Raw genomic sequence first — 17,092 nt, forward strand, 5'->3', positions numbered from 1 at the left:
AAATCTGGCAGTGGCCCTTGGCCAAAGCGGTCTCATTCTGATGATCATATTTATGAACATTAAAATAGTCTATTTTTATTTCTTTGTCCATTATCCAAAATGTGTGTTCTTCCCTTGCACAGATACCAGTCTTTCAAAAGATGCCCTTGAAAATTTAAGAGAGTTCCAGTTTTTTCAGACAGATTTCTGGAATTTTGCATCTTGGAAAAATGTGTGACATTTTATCTATTGCAGTGAGGCTTTGTTCCAGCCCACAGAATTGTGTCTTGTTTCTTTTATTTTTTTCCTCGTTGAGAAAGTGTCTGATATACTTGTCTTTTTTATAAGACTGAGGTAAACTAAAGCAATTTGAGTAACCCACAAAATTTCCCTGATTTTTTTTTTCATGTAAAACAGCACCTGCAGAATTGAGCTACAAAAGTAATCCTCTGTCACCAAAAGAAAGGTATTTTCTTTCAAATCCTTGACAATTTTATAAGTAAATTAGGGTGGAAGAATTCACTGCTATCATCAAAAACCTTCTGATTACTCATCCTGGTCCTTCCTGTTTTCTAAGCGTCTTTATATTCATTTGAGTTGGGAATTGAACCCAGTGAATCATGTTCTTTTTAAAGGGTATTTTGTGATTGCTCCTGGTGAATCTTTCTAGCATTGATGATTTTTCCTTTTGTACGTTGCAGCAAGAAACTTGAATTTATTTCTTGGAATTATCCAAAGTGTTTGTTAATATAAACTGATCTTGCTCCTTTTCTACCTGCTCTAAAAATAATCAGCTAGATCACATTGTCTGGTTTATTTTAGAAGAAATATTATTTGGATGAAGCCATTACACAAATGCTGTAGTACACACACAAAAAAACCGCTTGTCATCCTGAATGAGAACAGTTGTCATTTCATATAAAGTAGATCAGCAGCCTTAGGCTTAAAGTGCTTAGAACAGTGCCTCCCATGTCTTCTAAGTGCTATGTGGGTGTTTTCTATTTTTATCATCAGAATGGCAATTCCCTGAGAGTAGAGATTTTGTTGTTATTGAATCGGCATTCAAAAGCATCATAGTTAATGCATATTGTCTTGAAATTCTGTTGTTCTTGTTTTTTCAAAGAGTTTAATCTCTAGGCTTAGCATCACAAATCTATACCATTTTACTGTCGTGTTCAATAATACGGAGGTCAGTTTGAAGATTAGGTATAATGTGATTGCAGTGTAGTATTGCTTGCAGAAGAGACAGAATGATTGGAAAACCAAACTCTCCTTGATTACTGGTTTTTGTAGAATTCTAGTTCTAGAAGAATCTTAGTGATTTTAGTCAGATCCTTGAATCTTACATGAGGCTAAGAGAAGTTCCATGACTCCTAAGTTGAAGTAACACATGGTCTGATAGTGCATATTAAAAAACTTTTTAAGTTCTGGCCAGGTGTGGTGGCTCACGCCTGTAATCCCAGCACTTTGGGAGGCTGAGGCGGGCGGATCATGAGGTCAAGAGATCGAGACCATCCTGGCCAACATGGCGAAACCCTGTCTCTACTAAAAGTTCAAAAATTAGCTGGACGTAGTGGCGCATGCCTGTAGTCCCAGCTACTCGGGAGGCTGAGGCATGAGAATCACTTGAACCTGGGAGGCAGAGGTTGCAGTGAGCCGAGATCATGCCACTGCACTCCAGCCTGGTAACAGAGTGAGACTTAGGCTCAAACAAAACAAAACAAAAACCAACAACAACAACAACAACAGAAAAACACCTTTGTAAGTTCTAAAAAGGTTTATATGGTAGCCCTTCTGAATGGAGCCTGGGCCTGGTGGAACTTACAGGTCTCTTCCTGTCCTAAAAGGCTGAGTTGTGACCCTTTCCGGGTTTGAGGCATGCTTTTCAGTACTCCCCTCTGGTCAGTTTTCACTGATCCTTGGCAGCTGGTAACGGTGTGCTGTGAGGAAACCTGGGGTAGACAGGCTCCAGACATGAAGTTAGCAAGCACTGCCTGTGGACTGGCTAGTGCTGTTGGGTGCCCAAGTGTAAAAAGGAGTATTGTGAGGTTTTCCTGTTCAAGCAACGGGAGAGACAAGCCTAGCTCCTTTCTGCTATAGGACCTTTTTCCCCACACATGCTGATCCTTTTGCTGAGACTGCTATCTCCGTTTTGGTTTCATGCCCCACCTCCATGGGCATCCATTGCATCTTAACTCAATGTCCCTTCCCTCCTGAGCCCCAGACCAGATCACATTCCCTCTATTTTATGTTCTCTACTTTTCCTTCATAGCATTTTAGCTCTTTGTAATGACCTCTTTCTGTATATCTTAGTTTGATTCCATTCTTCCTATTGACTGTAAGCGCCACGTAGGCAGGGACCATATTGCTCTTGTCCTTTGAATTAGCTTAGTTTCTGCAGAGCTGTTTGAAAATACTTGTTGAAAGAGTGAATCTCTTCAACAAGTGTAGCATCTGAAGTCCTGCTTCTGAGCAGAAGCAAGGCATTAGCATGTAGCTAGTTTCTAATTGCTGTTCTGAGGCAGGGCAGGGTGTTTATTCACATAATTAAAACAATTGATTATATTAATTTTTAAAAAACTTTTGTGCAATGATTTTAATCTTGTTAAAATTGGCCATACCAAAGTAGCCAAATCAAAGTCATCACAATCAAATTCATGCTTGTCTCCCCTGCCAGGCTTTCCATCATTACTTTTACTTAAGTCTTACCCACTGCAGAAAGCCTTCCCAAGCCAGCCCTTGCCAGTGTCAGTCACCAGAGCTAACAGCATCCTGACGCACTCACACTATCGATTTTGCTTTTGTGTTTCCATTTGTGCTGTCTCCAACCTTCTATTGTAAGGCCCTGTGGGGATGCTGGCCTTGTGGCCTCAGAGTTAACCCATCTCCCTCTCCCCCTTCGCTGCTGCCCTGTAATGCCTGGGACTATGCTCTTCCTAAAACTGAATTCTGATAAAATGTGTTGAGTGGCCAGACAGAAAACTGAGGTGATAATCACTGTTAATTTGAGAACCAATTTTGAATCACCAAGGCTGGTAGCTTATTATTTGCAAAAATAATTTGATTCTACTGTTAAAGAATTTGTGAGAAGCAACAAGGAAAGCTGTTAAAATAATACAAAGCTCTGTGTGTGTGTGTGTGTGTGTGTGTGTGTGTGTAGACAAGGTTGGGGCAGGGTAATTCTAGAAGGAATGAGAAATTAAAGTGCGCGTTTTTGGATGTCTTAAACTATTGTTCACAGAATCAGGAGAGGGGCTGTTGATGGTAAAAGCACACAATCTTCATTTACATTGGACAGGACACTCCATGTTAGGAAGCAAAAATCCCTGGCTTCCTTTCTTGATGCGGTGAAGTTAGTATCCTCTTTGATGTTTGCCCCCTAAGATGTCTCTCTGTCCTCTTGATGTCCTAGGCCATTTTTTTGTTTGTTTGTTTTGTTTTTTTCCTTCTTCCTCCCAAATGCTTTTTCTTGCCTGCTTATGGTTTGGGCCGCTTCCTTAATGAAAATGCCCTCTTATTTTCAGATGCAATTACCTCTGCCACTGATTTATTTATTTATTTTTGTCTTTAGCGCTTCTCTGAAGTAGCTTTGGAAAGTAGAGAAGAAAATCCAGTCTGCTTCTTGGAGAACACTGGACAGCTGAATAAATGCAGGTACGTAGATTTGCATATTTTTAAAAAAGGAAAATATCTGGCTTTAAAAAAATTGATGAAACCGTGTTCTTGAGGCTGTAGGGCTATTGGTGCTATTGCCTTTAATTTTTTAAAATTGATGTATTTATTCATTCCCAGTGTTGAGTATGCTGGTTAAAAAAAAAATCTCAAATACAAAAGTATAGGAGGTACAGAGTAAAAGTTAAACTTCCCTTGTAATCTCTCCTAGATGTTCACCACTATTAAGAATTTATTGTATGTTCTTCCAGATTTTAATATGCATGTGCATAATCATATTATACATGTTGTGCATATGCATGATCATACTATCCATATTATGCTTTTTTCATTTTGCAGAATGTCCTGTGCATCTTTCTGTGTTGATTCACATACAGCTTTATGTTATCCTTTTTGACAGCCACATAGTAGTCCTGCCTGTTTTGTTTAGTGAGTCCTCTCCTACTGGACATTGTCAGTTGGATTTTTTCTTTTTTCTTTTTTTTTTTTGAGATGGAGTCTTGCTCCGTCACCAGGCTGGAGTGCAGTGGTGCGATCTTGGCTCACTGCAACCTCCACTTTCCCAGGTTCAAGCAATTCTCCTGTCTCAGCCTCCCGAGTAGGTGGGATTACAGGCGCATGCCACCACACCGAGCTAATTTTTCTATTTTTAGTAGAGACGGGGGTTTCACCATGTTGGTCAGGCTGGTCTTGATCTCGTGATCTGCCCGCCTTGGCCTCCCAAAGTGCTGGGATTACAGGCATGAGCCACCGTGCCCGGCCAATTTTTTCTTATTTCAAACAATGTGACATCTTGTAAATATATAATTACATGCATTTGCCTGTTTATTTCCTTAGAGTTAAAGGGTACAACACTGTCTTTGGATTCTTCCCCTGTCACGTCTATAAAGACTCTCAGGGACAAAGGTTTATCTTACATTATGAAGCAGGCTTTTAGCTACTCTGTTTTCCATCACAATTTTTCAGTGTGGGATGGGGTTAGGGGTTCAGTGCTGGGTTTTCAAGTGGTGTTGCTTGTTGATCTGAATTTCAAGGTTAATTATGAACTAACTGTTTCAGGCTGGTTTCCAGAAGATTCTGGTCTTCAGATTTATTTGGAAATTAAACAGTTAAAATTGAATACCTCTCAGTTTGTAGCATTGAGGCATATCTGGTTAATGTCCCTCTTTTCAGAATCTTTCCTCACCAGGGGAGCTAATAGACCAAGCAAATGAATTTGGTGAAGAGAACTGTGACTGCTGTCTGCCCTGTATGACTTTTCTTGTTTGGGGGAGCCTCCTTGGGTCATTCTGCAAGCACCCGTTATGTGTAAGCCTCTGTGCTTCTTACGGATATAGAGAAAAATGACTCAGTTCTTATCTCAAGGAACTCACAGCATGTGCGTAAGATGCTTAAATTTCCTGTGGCTAGTGCAGTGGGATAAGTTTAGGAGCAAGAAGCGAGGGCCTTAGGGAATGGGATGGAGGTTCAGAGATGGCTTCCTGCAGGAGGCGATATCTGAGCTGAATTCTAAAGAAAGTTGAAGTTTGCCATGCAAGGGATAGGTAGAAAGATATTCCTATAGAGGAATCAGTGTGAGTGAAGGCAGGAGGGTGAGAAGCAGCATTGGGTAGGGGAGGATACAGTAACACTGACACCCTTGTGGGTTTCAAGCATGAAGCAAGAAGCTCAGAGTGATAGAAGATAAGGTGAGGAAGGCTGGCCGGCCAGATGATGGGGCAGGGCTCTGTTTCAGAGTCTCAGAATTGTTCTGTAGATTAATGGGAAGCCCTTGGAGGATCTGATATGTGTTACAGAGAAATTACTTTAGGGGTTTAAGTGAAGGTTGGCTTGGCAGACAGGAAGAAAGTAGTAGGAGTGTGGGGTCAGCGAATTAGTTTGTAGCCCATTGGTATTGGGCAAGAAGAAGAAAGAATGTGTAGGGCTTTCCCTCGTTTCTTTCCTCGTTTCTGGCCTTGCCCAAGGCTAAGTTGCTGAGGTTGGTTCTTTGGCCCTAGTTGCTCTCCCTTTGGAGGGTGCTTATGTGAATTACTTACTTACAAGCTTCTCACCAGGGTTTTCTGACTGTTCCAAAGCAAGGCTTCCTCCTGCCCTCCTGCTGCTGCGTCAAGGTCCTGCCGCTCCTCCTAGGGTGATAGGAACCAGGCTGCATTCATTAATTGTTATGGCCCTTCCATGTGACTTATGAACATGAACTGGTCATCATTTTGTGTGCAGTGTCTCAGGTGGGGATGTGAAGAGAGATAAGATACGGTTCCTGCCCTCACCATGCTTGCTTTTTAGCGGGAAATGGACATGAAATTAAAACGCTGATTCTTGCCATAAGTCTGTTCAAAGCTTATGTGATTCCAGTAGAAACAGCAGCAGAATTAGTAACTAATAATCAGTCCCTAATAATCAGTCCTTTAACATTGTTGGTTCCAGATTGGGCTACATTTTTCAATTACAACTTGGGTGCAAATGGAGAAAATAAATTCAGGCCATGTCTAAAATTATTCTGATTTTTGAAAATATGGTCTGACCATATTTTCAAAAATACGTAATTAATAAATTACAATTCATTAATTAGTATGCATAATTAATTATTTTCCATGGTTTCATCTCTTACAAGATCTGACATGTTTGGTTTCCAGGAAGGGAAGGGGCAGGGGAGAGGTACATATCCAATACCAACACCAAATATTTCTGCTTTTTTACCTTCAGAACACTCCCTTTTGCCATAAGAACTTTTAGCACATGGAGTGACCACATAGTCTTGTTTTCCTTCCACAACAGTATCTAAATATAAAAGAGGACTGCAATGCCATGGCTTTCTGTGCTAAAATGAGGAGCTCCAAGAAGACTGAGGTGAACCTGGAGGCCCCTGAGCCAGGGGTGGAAGTGATCTTCTATCTGTCGGACAGGGAGCCCCTCCGGCTGGGCAGTGGAGAGTACACAGCAGAGGAACTGTGCATCAGGGCTGCACAGGCATGCCGTGAGTACTGGCAGCTGCCCAGGGCTGGGGGTTTCACCAACACACTAGTTCAGAAGAAGATCTGGGGGTCTCTGCCCCTTGTAGCACTGCTGGGCAGAAAGAGTTGTGGACTCTGGAGTCAGGTTCCTCCCTGCCTCTGCCACTGCCACTTGCACGTGACCTTAGGCCAGTGATTCTAATTCTGAGGGTTTCACTTTTCACTTTCTTCATCGGCAGAGTGGCTTCTTTCTGCTCTGTCACTAACGAACTATAAGATACCAGGGGATGACGCTTGACTTCTGTGGATCCAGGCTCAGTTCTCATTTCCCCACATCTGTACAATTGGAATAATATCAGCACTAGATGAGGTGCTACGTAAAGCACCTGGGACTAAGTCCCTGCTCAGCAAGTAGCATATCTCAATATCTTAATAATTATTCAAAACTTCTCCTAAAAAGTTTGACCCCTCCTTCTGCTGCCATGACTGCCCTCCCATGGGTGGTGCTGAGTTGAAGTGAGAAGCTGAGTGTTGCTTTGTGGCTTAGTCAGATTCCCAAGTTGTGAAAAGGACGAGGCTCTCAACAACACGAGCTTTTTTTTCTCCTTTCAAGTGAGAGTTGTCTTAAAGTTAGCCTGTTGCCCTCAGAAGGTGGGAAACCAAAGTCTCTTTCATCCTTTGAACTTGAGGACATGGCAGTTTTTGCTTGCCTAATTTTAAATGACAAGTTAAATCATAGAAATTAAAAGTTAAATCACAGATCTAATCCACTTGGATTGTGGTGATGGTTGTACAACTCAGTAAATACACTAGAATCTGTTGAATTGTACACTTAAAAATTGGTGAATTTTATAATATGTAAATTATATCTCAAAGCTGTTTTAAAAAGGTTTGATGAACTCATTTTATGATGATGAAGTAGCCATTTATGATGCCGTACAGCCTGATCCCTACTTTACTTATCCCACCTTTAACCCTCAGAACAACTCTGAGGGGATAGGATGGTTATTTTAAGAATTGCTTATCTTGTTAGTAATACAGCTTGTTTAGAAAACCTACCTTCTTTCTGATATTTGTCTTTCTGCCTAAAATCTTCACACACCGGAGTTTCAGGAAAAGGGGAGAGGCTCATGGTATAGGGAAGAGTGTAGTAGGCTCTTACTGACTAAACGTGGCACAGAATAAAATGGGCTGAGGTGTATAGATTGTTAGTGGGAAAAATACAGTAATATTGTGAAGTTATTTTGACTAGGCTGCAACGTGTATAAATAACCATCTTTAGACAGCAGCTTCAAGTGTGTTTGTAATTATCAGAACACCTAGATGTAAATCAGTGGTTCTAAAGTATTTTTTTAAGGCTTTGTTTTTTTGTTTTCTCCCTTTCCCCTTGAGATTTGGTTTATATTGTTTATTCTCTTCGCCAAGCTTCTTGCCATCAGCACAGCAGGTATAAACCTCACTCAGTTTGTAAGCAAGGGTCATTGTTGCAGAGTCATTGGGCTGCCGTTAATGAGGGACCAAGGAGCTGCTGGGAAAGAGATGAGAGGAGAGAGCCTGTGAGTCTGAGGATGGACACAGTCACTGGACCTCCTATAACTCTGGGCTTAGGGTCAGCCAGTTTGGGGTTTCTAGCCTACCTTATAGAAAATGAGTGGTGTCTCTTCTGTAACTGGCTCAACAGAATATTGCAGAAACTCATCAATTTCAGAAATACATACTGAATGCCACAGGTTCTTGTAGCTCTCACTGTTACTATAGAAAGTGATGTTTGAGGGCAGTATTGTTTTCTTTCCTGTTTTTGACCTCTGTAGGGTAAAGTTTTGTTCTTGTAGTTCTCATTGCTTCACCCCCTCAGTAGCTGTGTCTTGGATTGATTCTCAGCTCTGCATTTTACTAGATGAGTAACCTTGAATCATACTAAATCTCAGGAGACCACAGATTCTTCATCTGCAAAATGGTCAAAACAGTATTTACCTCATTAGATATTAGGAGGATTAAAGGGTAATACATTTTTTTTAAATTTAAAATTTTAATATTTTTTAGAGATGGGGTCTTGCTGTGTCCCCTAGACTGGAGTGCAGTGGTTCCATCATAGCTCACTATAACTGTGACCTCCTGGGCTCAAAAGGTCCTCCAGTCTTAGCCTACCAAGTAACTATGACTACAGGCATGTGCCACCATGCCTGGCTCATTTTTATTATTTATGGAGGTCTTGATATGTTGCCCAGGCTGGTGTCGAACCCAGGCTGGTGTCGAACCCTTGACCTCAAGTGATCCTCCTGCTTTAGCCTCCCGAAGTTTTGGGATTACAGGTGTGAGCCACCAAACTCAGCCAAAAAATAATTTAGTTATTTATTTATTTGTTTGTTTGTTTGAGACAGAGTCTTTCTCTGTCACTCAGGAGTGCAGTGGCACGATCTTGGCTCACTACTACCTCCGCCTCTCAGGTTCAAGTGATTCTCCTGCCTCAGAATCCCGAGTAGCTGGGATTACAGGTGCACACCACCACGCCTGGCTATGGGGTTTCACCATGTTGGCCAGGCTGGTCTCGAACTCCTGACTTCAAGTGATCTGCCTGCCTGGGCCTCCCACAGTGCTGAGAATATTATAGGCCTGAGCCACTGTGCCCGGCCAAGATAATAAATTTAGAGTCTGTTAGCCTGATGCCTGACACTTAGTCCTCAGTAAATGTTAGTATTATTGTTTTACTACTCAGTACTTTTATATAAAGAGATATGTCTTTGATCTTTCTGTTTATGGGTAGTAATACTGTTAGAATCAGACCTGTGTTAGAATTTCAGACAGTTCCATGGTTAAAATAAGTTAACACTTTAGATATGTAAGTGTTGGTGCACATTCAAATGTGGATATGCATAAAGAAAGGCTGGGTTTCCAGCCCAGTCCACAAAAGCCACTTTATGAATGTAAATCTATAGCATATTTGAATTATTTGTCCTGATAATACTGAATCCAAAAGCCATTTGCCTATGTTCTCAAGGAAAACTTCCCTTTACAGTTTAACTCCATATTCTCGGTTTATAAGAAAAACTATAACTTCTGAAGGGTAACTGTTCACATTTCTTGAGAAGCATGGATTGAGGTGTTCAGGAGAGCACTAGATAGCTGCCAAGGTGTCTGTAGGTTCTTAACTCAGTGTCTGCGTTGGAGAGAGTCCCCGCCTGGGTGTGCTGGGCCAGGGAGGGGGCCCTGTCAGTGTCAGTCTCACTGCAGATGTCTGATTTGGGAAACAAGTGCCTATTACCTCATATTCTCCCAGGTTTCTTGTCATTTAAGTTTACCTCATCTTAGTTTGAGGCCTGGCTGCTTATGAAAATGTCAGTAATAGCTGATTATTGGCAGTCATTCTCCCCCCACCCTGCCTATGTTACAGGTTCATAAAATTTTAATCATGGGTGTAGAATTGAGTGACTTCATAATCTCCCTGCTCTTTCCCATCATTCTCTTATTGACAGAGGCAACTGGTGGAATGGAGAGGCAGGGGAGCACTGTTGGGCCAGCTTTGTGAAGCCATATATCTTCTTGCTAGTTGGCTACTAAATAAAAAATATTTGTGATAATCATACAGAGTACTTAAGTATATTTATTATTAATGGTAATAGATTTTAATCACTGACAAGAATCACTTTGGTTATTATTTATTCTAATATGCATTTTGCATACTACTGCCAGGAATTTGTTTGCATGTTTGATATATAATCACAAGCGTGTTAGAATTGTTTAAGTGCTTTCTGTAGGAAACAGATGGAAGATTTCCCCAACTCCCAGAGTGTTTCTGATTAGCAAAGTGCACATCAGGCAGGATCTGTGAACCTCTCAGATAGGGGTTTTTTAAAAGCTGGATTTGATAAGACTCTGTCACAGATGTCTGTAATGAGAAATATCATCAGAGTTTTATTTTTAAATGATCTAAATTTGGTTTGCCAGGAGCTACAGTGCATATTTCTGGGGAGTCATAGCTCTTGATGATTATGATCAAAACAGCCTGACCAAACCTGGTTGGAAGTCTATTTGCCCTAAGAGGATATGAATGACCCAGATTCTTTGTGGATGAGAGAGTTCCTTATCTTTGCATATATTGGGTTTAGAAACAGATGGCCAAATATATCTGCCTTAATTTTCTGATGTGTTTTTTTACTTTTCCTCAGGTATCTCTCCTCTTTGTCACAACCTCTTTGCCCTGTATGACGAGAACACCAAGCTCTGGTATGCTCCAAATCGCACCATCACCGTTGATGACAAGATGTCCCTCCGGCTCCACTACCGGATGAGGTATGGGAAGTACTGACCTGGTACCTGCCTGGCTCCCTCTGCACTGAGGGACAGTGGTCAGCCTGGAGCCCTGAGTCACTTACCAAGAAGTATTGTAGTCATTTTTGTAATTTGTAACTTTTGTATTTGCTGGATATGAGAAAGGACTTCTTCAGTATTTGGAATACAATTCAAGATGAGTTTGATCACCTTCCTCTGCCACATTTTAGAAAAGAAATCTTGATAATGCAGAGGATATTTTGAATAGAATTAGTGTCCTACAGCAGAGTTTTTCAAATGGGTAATCATAGTTATGAATTTAATTTAGTGGATTCACAGTTATGAATTCAATTTAATTTAGTGAATTTAAGAAAAACAGGAGACAATACTATCAGCATATATGCATAACCTAAGAATATATTTTTTAAACTTTTGAGATATATATATATATATATATATATATATATGTACTTTATATAAAGGTCATGATAGAAAATATTTTTCTTACTAAAAGTTGCAACTAAAAAGCTTGAGAAACCTTGCCTGAAGTGTTAACTAGAAATTCTAGGTTGGCCTTGCTCTCTGGGAGTGGATGTTTTGACTACTCCTTGAGGATTTTTGGCTGTGGAGCTGTAATTTTTCTTCTGATGGGCACCTGCCTTTTCTCCCATATTGCAGACTTTGTGAAATGTCGCAGGTGACACAGACAGTCAGTACTTCAATAGCTGCAGTCTCCTGAGTTTGTAAACGTATTTGTTCAGTAACTAGAATGGAAAATATGTTAGTTACATACTTGCTAAGCAGAAGTTAACGTGTGTTTAGCAGTGGAGATTATAAATAGGGTGGATCCTTTTTGAAAAGCAGGTTAACTTACATAGGTATTAAATCAGTAGATTAGCTCAGATGCTAATAGAATGCAGGGATTTGCTAGAAAAGCCCTCTGAAATCTCAGAGACTCTCACAGTATCATAGCTACTGTTTTTGGGAGAATGTGGTGGAGTTGTCACCATTACACAATGACTGGGATGTTTTTCTCAGTGGACACTGAACCAGATCTAACTTTCTTTGATAATCATCCTAGGGCTGACTTTTTCCTCTTCTTTTTATGCTTAACCAGAGTCTCACCTGGAGAGGAAAGCTGTGTGCCGTGGAGATTTCAGGTCCCAGCTGAGCCTTCTGGCTATTGGCTTGTTTTTCCACGTGTAATCTTGCATTTTGTGGCCTGGGGATTGGCTGTGTGATCAGCATTGAAATGGGTTGTTGCAGTTTGAAGTCTGGAAGGGGTATGTCCCTGGGTTCTAATTCTTTCCCTCTAGGTTTCTGTACTCAGCTCAGAGTCTAGAATGGTAGCTTTTAGGATTGGAAAAGACCAAAGTTACCTAATTCAACTCTTTCATTTTTTTCAGTGGAAAAACTAATACCCAGAAAAGGGAAGAGAGTTAACCCAAAAATTACATCTAGTGAATTGTCTGATTAGCTTTACAACTGAGGCATTGTAAAGCTCTTTGAGGCATTAGTCTTGGTTGTCTGAATGCCTGGCTATTAAAGGCTGTCTTTGCCTGTTCCCTCTTTCTATTAGCTGCCTGGAAATGCAGGGTTGCTTCACTTTTAGCACCTTGACTCTGTACCTGATATGGTGCTTCAACAGGATATTGCTTTGTTACCACAGGCTCTTTGAACTTGGAAAAAAAAAGTACCACCCTAAACTAAAACATTTGCCTGATGACAAACTACAAAAATTTTGAAACCTCATAATCTCACCACTAAAGGAGGTGTAAATGAAAATAAATGTTGGTGATGATTATTTCAGTGGAATACCAGTTTTACTTTGGGAAATATTCTTGTATTTCAATTATCATTTTCTGTTTTTAGATAATGCTTTTGATAGTTGTTGGGTAATCATAGTTATCCTCAGGTATCTCTCCTCTTTGTCACAACCTCTTTGCCCTGTATGATGAGAACACCAAGCTCTTATATATATATCTTAGCATAAGACAACCATATTCTGTATTCCTTTTCAAAAAATATTTTCTTGCTTTTTTAAACAACTGAATTTCACTGTCCATTAAAACATTTTGTAGAAGCCTAAAGAGAGTTTGTTGTGTATAATATCTGCATATAAACTTAAAATATGCAGTTATCTGTACATAATTTTCTCAGAAACTTGCAGTGCGTAGCTCTGATTGATGTCTGTTTTTTTTTTTCTTTCTCCTTTCTTCCTGCTTTGTTCCTCCACATCATTTTGAAAAGGAATATAGGCAGGTATCATTCTACATTTATTAATGTCATTTTTAATTTTTTTTCCATTGGCATGCTATAGTATCTGGAATTTTTGTGTACCAGGTTTGATGAGCACCTTTATAAGTAATTTTCAAAAGGTGTGTGGAATGTTTGTCTTCAGTGTGTCTTCAAGCTTGGTCTTATGGGTGATAGGGAGGGTAATGATTCTGGTAGTCACGGATTTAAAGTTTTGTTAATATTTTTGACATCTTATTAAGGAGAAAGCTACCGGCCTTATTTTAGGCTCCCTCATCTTCTGTTTACCTTTAGCCTTTGTTCCAGTGGAGAAGCTACACATTATGTTTGGTCTCCTCAGCCTGGTGCTGTCTGAGTATCTGATCTAAAGGCTTCCAAGACAAAGATGGTCCCTCCCACAGGGCTCTCAGCAGCCTGGAAGAATATCCTTGTTCAGACCAGATTGAAGATTGTGTTCTGCCCAGAGGGAGTTTGTTGGGCCCTCATCTCTACCAGGTCCAAGGACTGTTTCTCACAGAGACTCAGTAGGATGTGGAAGAAGAAGGCCGTGGCTCCATTGGCTCAGGGAACATCTGCCTTTTCCCCTCCTGCCACCTCACCTGGCAGTGGAGGGCGACCTGTCTCTCTCCTTGGCACCTCATGAGAGATTCTTCTCTTATGGACAACACCCTCCATCCTCGGAACCCTTTTCTTTCCTTATCTCGGGAAACTTTCCGTATTGTACCTACTTCTCATTCTCTTATTACTGCCTTCCTCTGCCATCAAACAGCATTTACCCCTCCTGTTGGCCATTCTGTCAGAACCCCTCTTTGAACCTCTGTAGCTGGTTCACTCCTTCCTTCCTGCTTGTCCCAGGGAGGGGATCGTGGCTAAGTTCTCCTGGGCACGTGTTCTGTTCTACCTTTGAAGAGCAGTGCCAGGCCTGGGTACAGCATGAGTGGCAGCCTCCCTGCCAGCTGATAGCCGTAGCTTTCCACTGCTACCAGCGGAGGGTAAGGGAACAGTCCAGCAGCTTCAGAGGCCTGACGTGGCTCATGCTGCCCGTGGCTCTGCAGATGTGTGATTCTTTCTGTGTGTGAGAGAGACACCAAAGCCCACAGTCAAATTCTCAGTCACTTTCGTAAATTACAAGGAAGATGGGCTGTATAGAATCATTGAAAATTATAAAAATGTTGGTTTTTACCTTTAAAGTGATTCTTTGTTTATCCTTTCCATGTTAATTGCTACTCCCTGAGTTTATTCATCTTTTGTTTATCTATCAAGCATGTGTTCAGTAGCTGTTAGGTACCAGGCACTGGGATTCAGTGGTGAGCAGGACAGCTGCAGCCTTTGCTTCCATGCACAGCTCACGACATTGCTCGAATAATGCCACAGGCATCTGCTTCTCTCTGCCGCTTCCGTTTCTATCTTCCATGGGGCTTCCCTCCCAGGAGAGTGTGCCTCGTATGTGCTTGGCTTTCATTCTTTGCTCTGCCTGCTTTGCATGGTCCAGGCTCTGTAGCCTGGCATTTAATTATTCTGTTCCAGCTTCCCTTCCTTGGTGCTTTTTCCCCTCCTGCCACCTCCCCTGGCAATGGAGGGCGACCTGTCTGTCTCCTTGGCACCTCGCCAGAGACTGTCATATGTCCAAGGACAACTTATCCTTTAAGCACAGTGCCTAGAGCACACACTTGTTAGGGGCCCATAAAATGTCTAATTTCACTTAAAATCAGAAAACACAGTTGAGAAATATAACTTGTAATATTTTTTATGGAGGAAGGGAAAAGTGTTTAGGGCCTATGGAAGTCACAGTGTAGTCCTGCTTGTGATACGTGCCCCATTGTGTGTTGCTGGATAGTTGCTGCTGGACCTGACCGATTGCTCCCAGAGACAGGAACTCACAGAGTGCGAGAAACATGCCTGAGAGCCCTCCACATCCCAGGCCCTAACTCGGGGCCTGGCTTGTCTTAGGCTCTGCAAACAGCACAGTGACAGATGTTGAAGTGTAGCAGCAGCTTTTTGCAGGGAAAGAGGGAGTTGTATTTATTGCTTCTCCATGACATGGTTCTTTTCTCATTAGTTCATGGGCAAGTCAAGGGAAAGAGACCTAGGTACCAGCTGAGTCTGTAGCCTACAGATGGCCTGGGCTGGCTTGGCTCAGTCACTTCCCTTTAGTCACTTCCACACATTCCAGAACTCATTGTGTTTTTCTTACAGGTGACAGAGGAAGTTATATATGGAAGGTAGGGTTAGGGGCACCAACCCCCTGTGCAATTGACAATCCATGCATAACTTTGACCCTCCAAAACATAGCTAATAATAATAGCCCACTGTTGACTGGAAGCCTTACCAATAACATAAACAATTAACACATAAATAGACTAGTAACCTGTATATATCTTATGTATTCATGATGTACCTTTTTCTGAAATTAAAAAAAAAATTTCTGTGCTACACAGTTCGTCAGTTTTTTCAAACTGTTGCAAATCTCCAAAAAAATTTTCAATATACTTATTGAAAAAAAAAATCTGTGTATGAATGGACTTCTGTGGTTGAAACCCATGCTGTTCAAGGGTCAACTGTAGTAGTTAAGAGAACAGGCTTTTGTAGTTTTAGGTCACCTAGCCTCTTGGAATCTCAGTTTTCCTCATCTGTAAAATGAATGAAACCTACCTTGTAGAGTTGCTGTGAAGATTAAATAACATAATATATATAAAGTGCTTGTTAACTCGTTTCATGATGCCTGTAGTGGTGTTTGGGTAGCTCTCTTTTAAAATCCTATTCATCATGTAAGATACACCATCAGTTTAATAGCAATCTGGGAAGTAGGAAACACTGCCACGTAAGCTGTATATCTTGATTGCATGATGAAACTAAATTGCAGGAATGTTAAAATGTCAATCAAATTGGTCTTGGATTCGAGGCAGAATGGGCTTAGCAGTGTGGCTGATGGTAAGCATGCAGGGAGCTGTGGTTAGCATGGAGTTCCCGTCAGCAGGTGTTTCCCTATTCTGGAAGCATAGTGAGAAGTCAGAGGAGCTGTCTTTGTGATCTTCGGGAAGTCACTTTAGCTCCCTGAGTCATAGAGGAGGTGCTGATGGGACACTTCTCACGCAGTGCTAGTAAGAAGGAAAGAGATGGTGAGGGGCTGCAAGGGGCAGGGTTGTCTGCCTGCTTCTCAGGGCACTTCAGCCTCCGGCACTGACCACTGTTGGTGAGCCAGGACACCCTGCTCACATCTGGGTCCCCTTTGCCACAATTGGCATTCATTTTCGTGCCTTCCAGGTTCTATTTCACCAATTGGCATGGAACCAACGACAATGAGCAGTCAGTGTGGCGTCATTCTCCAAAGAAGCAGAAAAATGGCTACGAGAAAAAAAAGGTTCCAGATGCAACCCCTCTCCTTGATGCCAGCTCACTGGAGTATCTGTTTGCTCAGGTAGGAAGTTTGGGCCCAGGAGAAGCTGGAGTTTGTGGGATGGGAGAGGCATTGTAGAACTCAGACCCCCTGCTGCAGCTGAACTTGGTGGTGCTAGAGTACTTTAAGGCCTGTTCTGGGTAAGTTCTTGCCACACCTGGACTTGCCCCAAGTGAGGAGAAAAAAGGCAGCATTTCAGCTTTCCAAGAGGCTGGTTATCCAGCTTGTGGGCTTTGGGGCTTCCTTTCTTTCCTATTCCTTTCTTTTTCCCCACCTCCTACCATTTTATTTTTCATCCGTATTAATAGCCTTATGTGCAGAGGTCAGAGGGAAGCTCTGCTTGTTAGAAGATGTAATTCAACAGGGCTGAAGAAGGCACTTCTCAGCAGCCGTAGTAATGTTTGGGGAGGAAGGAGATAGCCACTCTGTCACTGGTGGTAGGATAGAAAGATTAGACGCTAGAAAAAAAACAGAGAAGGTAGAATCACGTGAAATTACATTTACTCTGAGATTGCTAAGATTTTTAGTAGTATGCTTCCTGATTTTAACATGCAAATCTAGATACTGT

The 17,092-nt window shown here is 41.5% G+C and overlaps 1 protein-coding gene across 9 annotated transcripts in view; it reads left to right on the plus strand.

Moving 5' to 3' along the window:
• Positions 1-17,092, plus strand: part of JAK1 (Janus kinase 1) — a 235,464-nt gene that overhangs the window by 179,535 nt on the left and 38,837 nt on the right. For all 9 annotated transcript variants that reach the window (XM_063654603.1, XM_054484157.2, XM_063654614.1 and 6 more), the window contains 4 exons: positions 3,551-3,633; positions 6,427-6,625; positions 10,769-10,892; positions 16,392-16,545. In XM_063654603.1, the coding sequence (XP_063510673.1) occupies positions 3,628-3,633; positions 6,427-6,625; positions 10,769-10,892; positions 16,392-16,545 (483 nt within the window). In that variant the 5' untranslated portion in view covers positions 3,551-3,627. The remainder of the gene's footprint in view (positions 1-3,550; positions 3,634-6,426; positions 6,626-10,768; positions 10,893-16,391; positions 16,546-17,092) is intronic.

This window comes from Pongo pygmaeus, chromosome 1 (genome assembly GCF_028885625.2).
Source record: "Pongo pygmaeus isolate AG05252 chromosome 1, NHGRI_mPonPyg2-v2.0_pri, whole genome shotgun sequence".
Taxonomy (NCBI): Eukaryota; Metazoa; Chordata; class Mammalia; order Primates; family Hominidae; genus Pongo; species Pongo pygmaeus.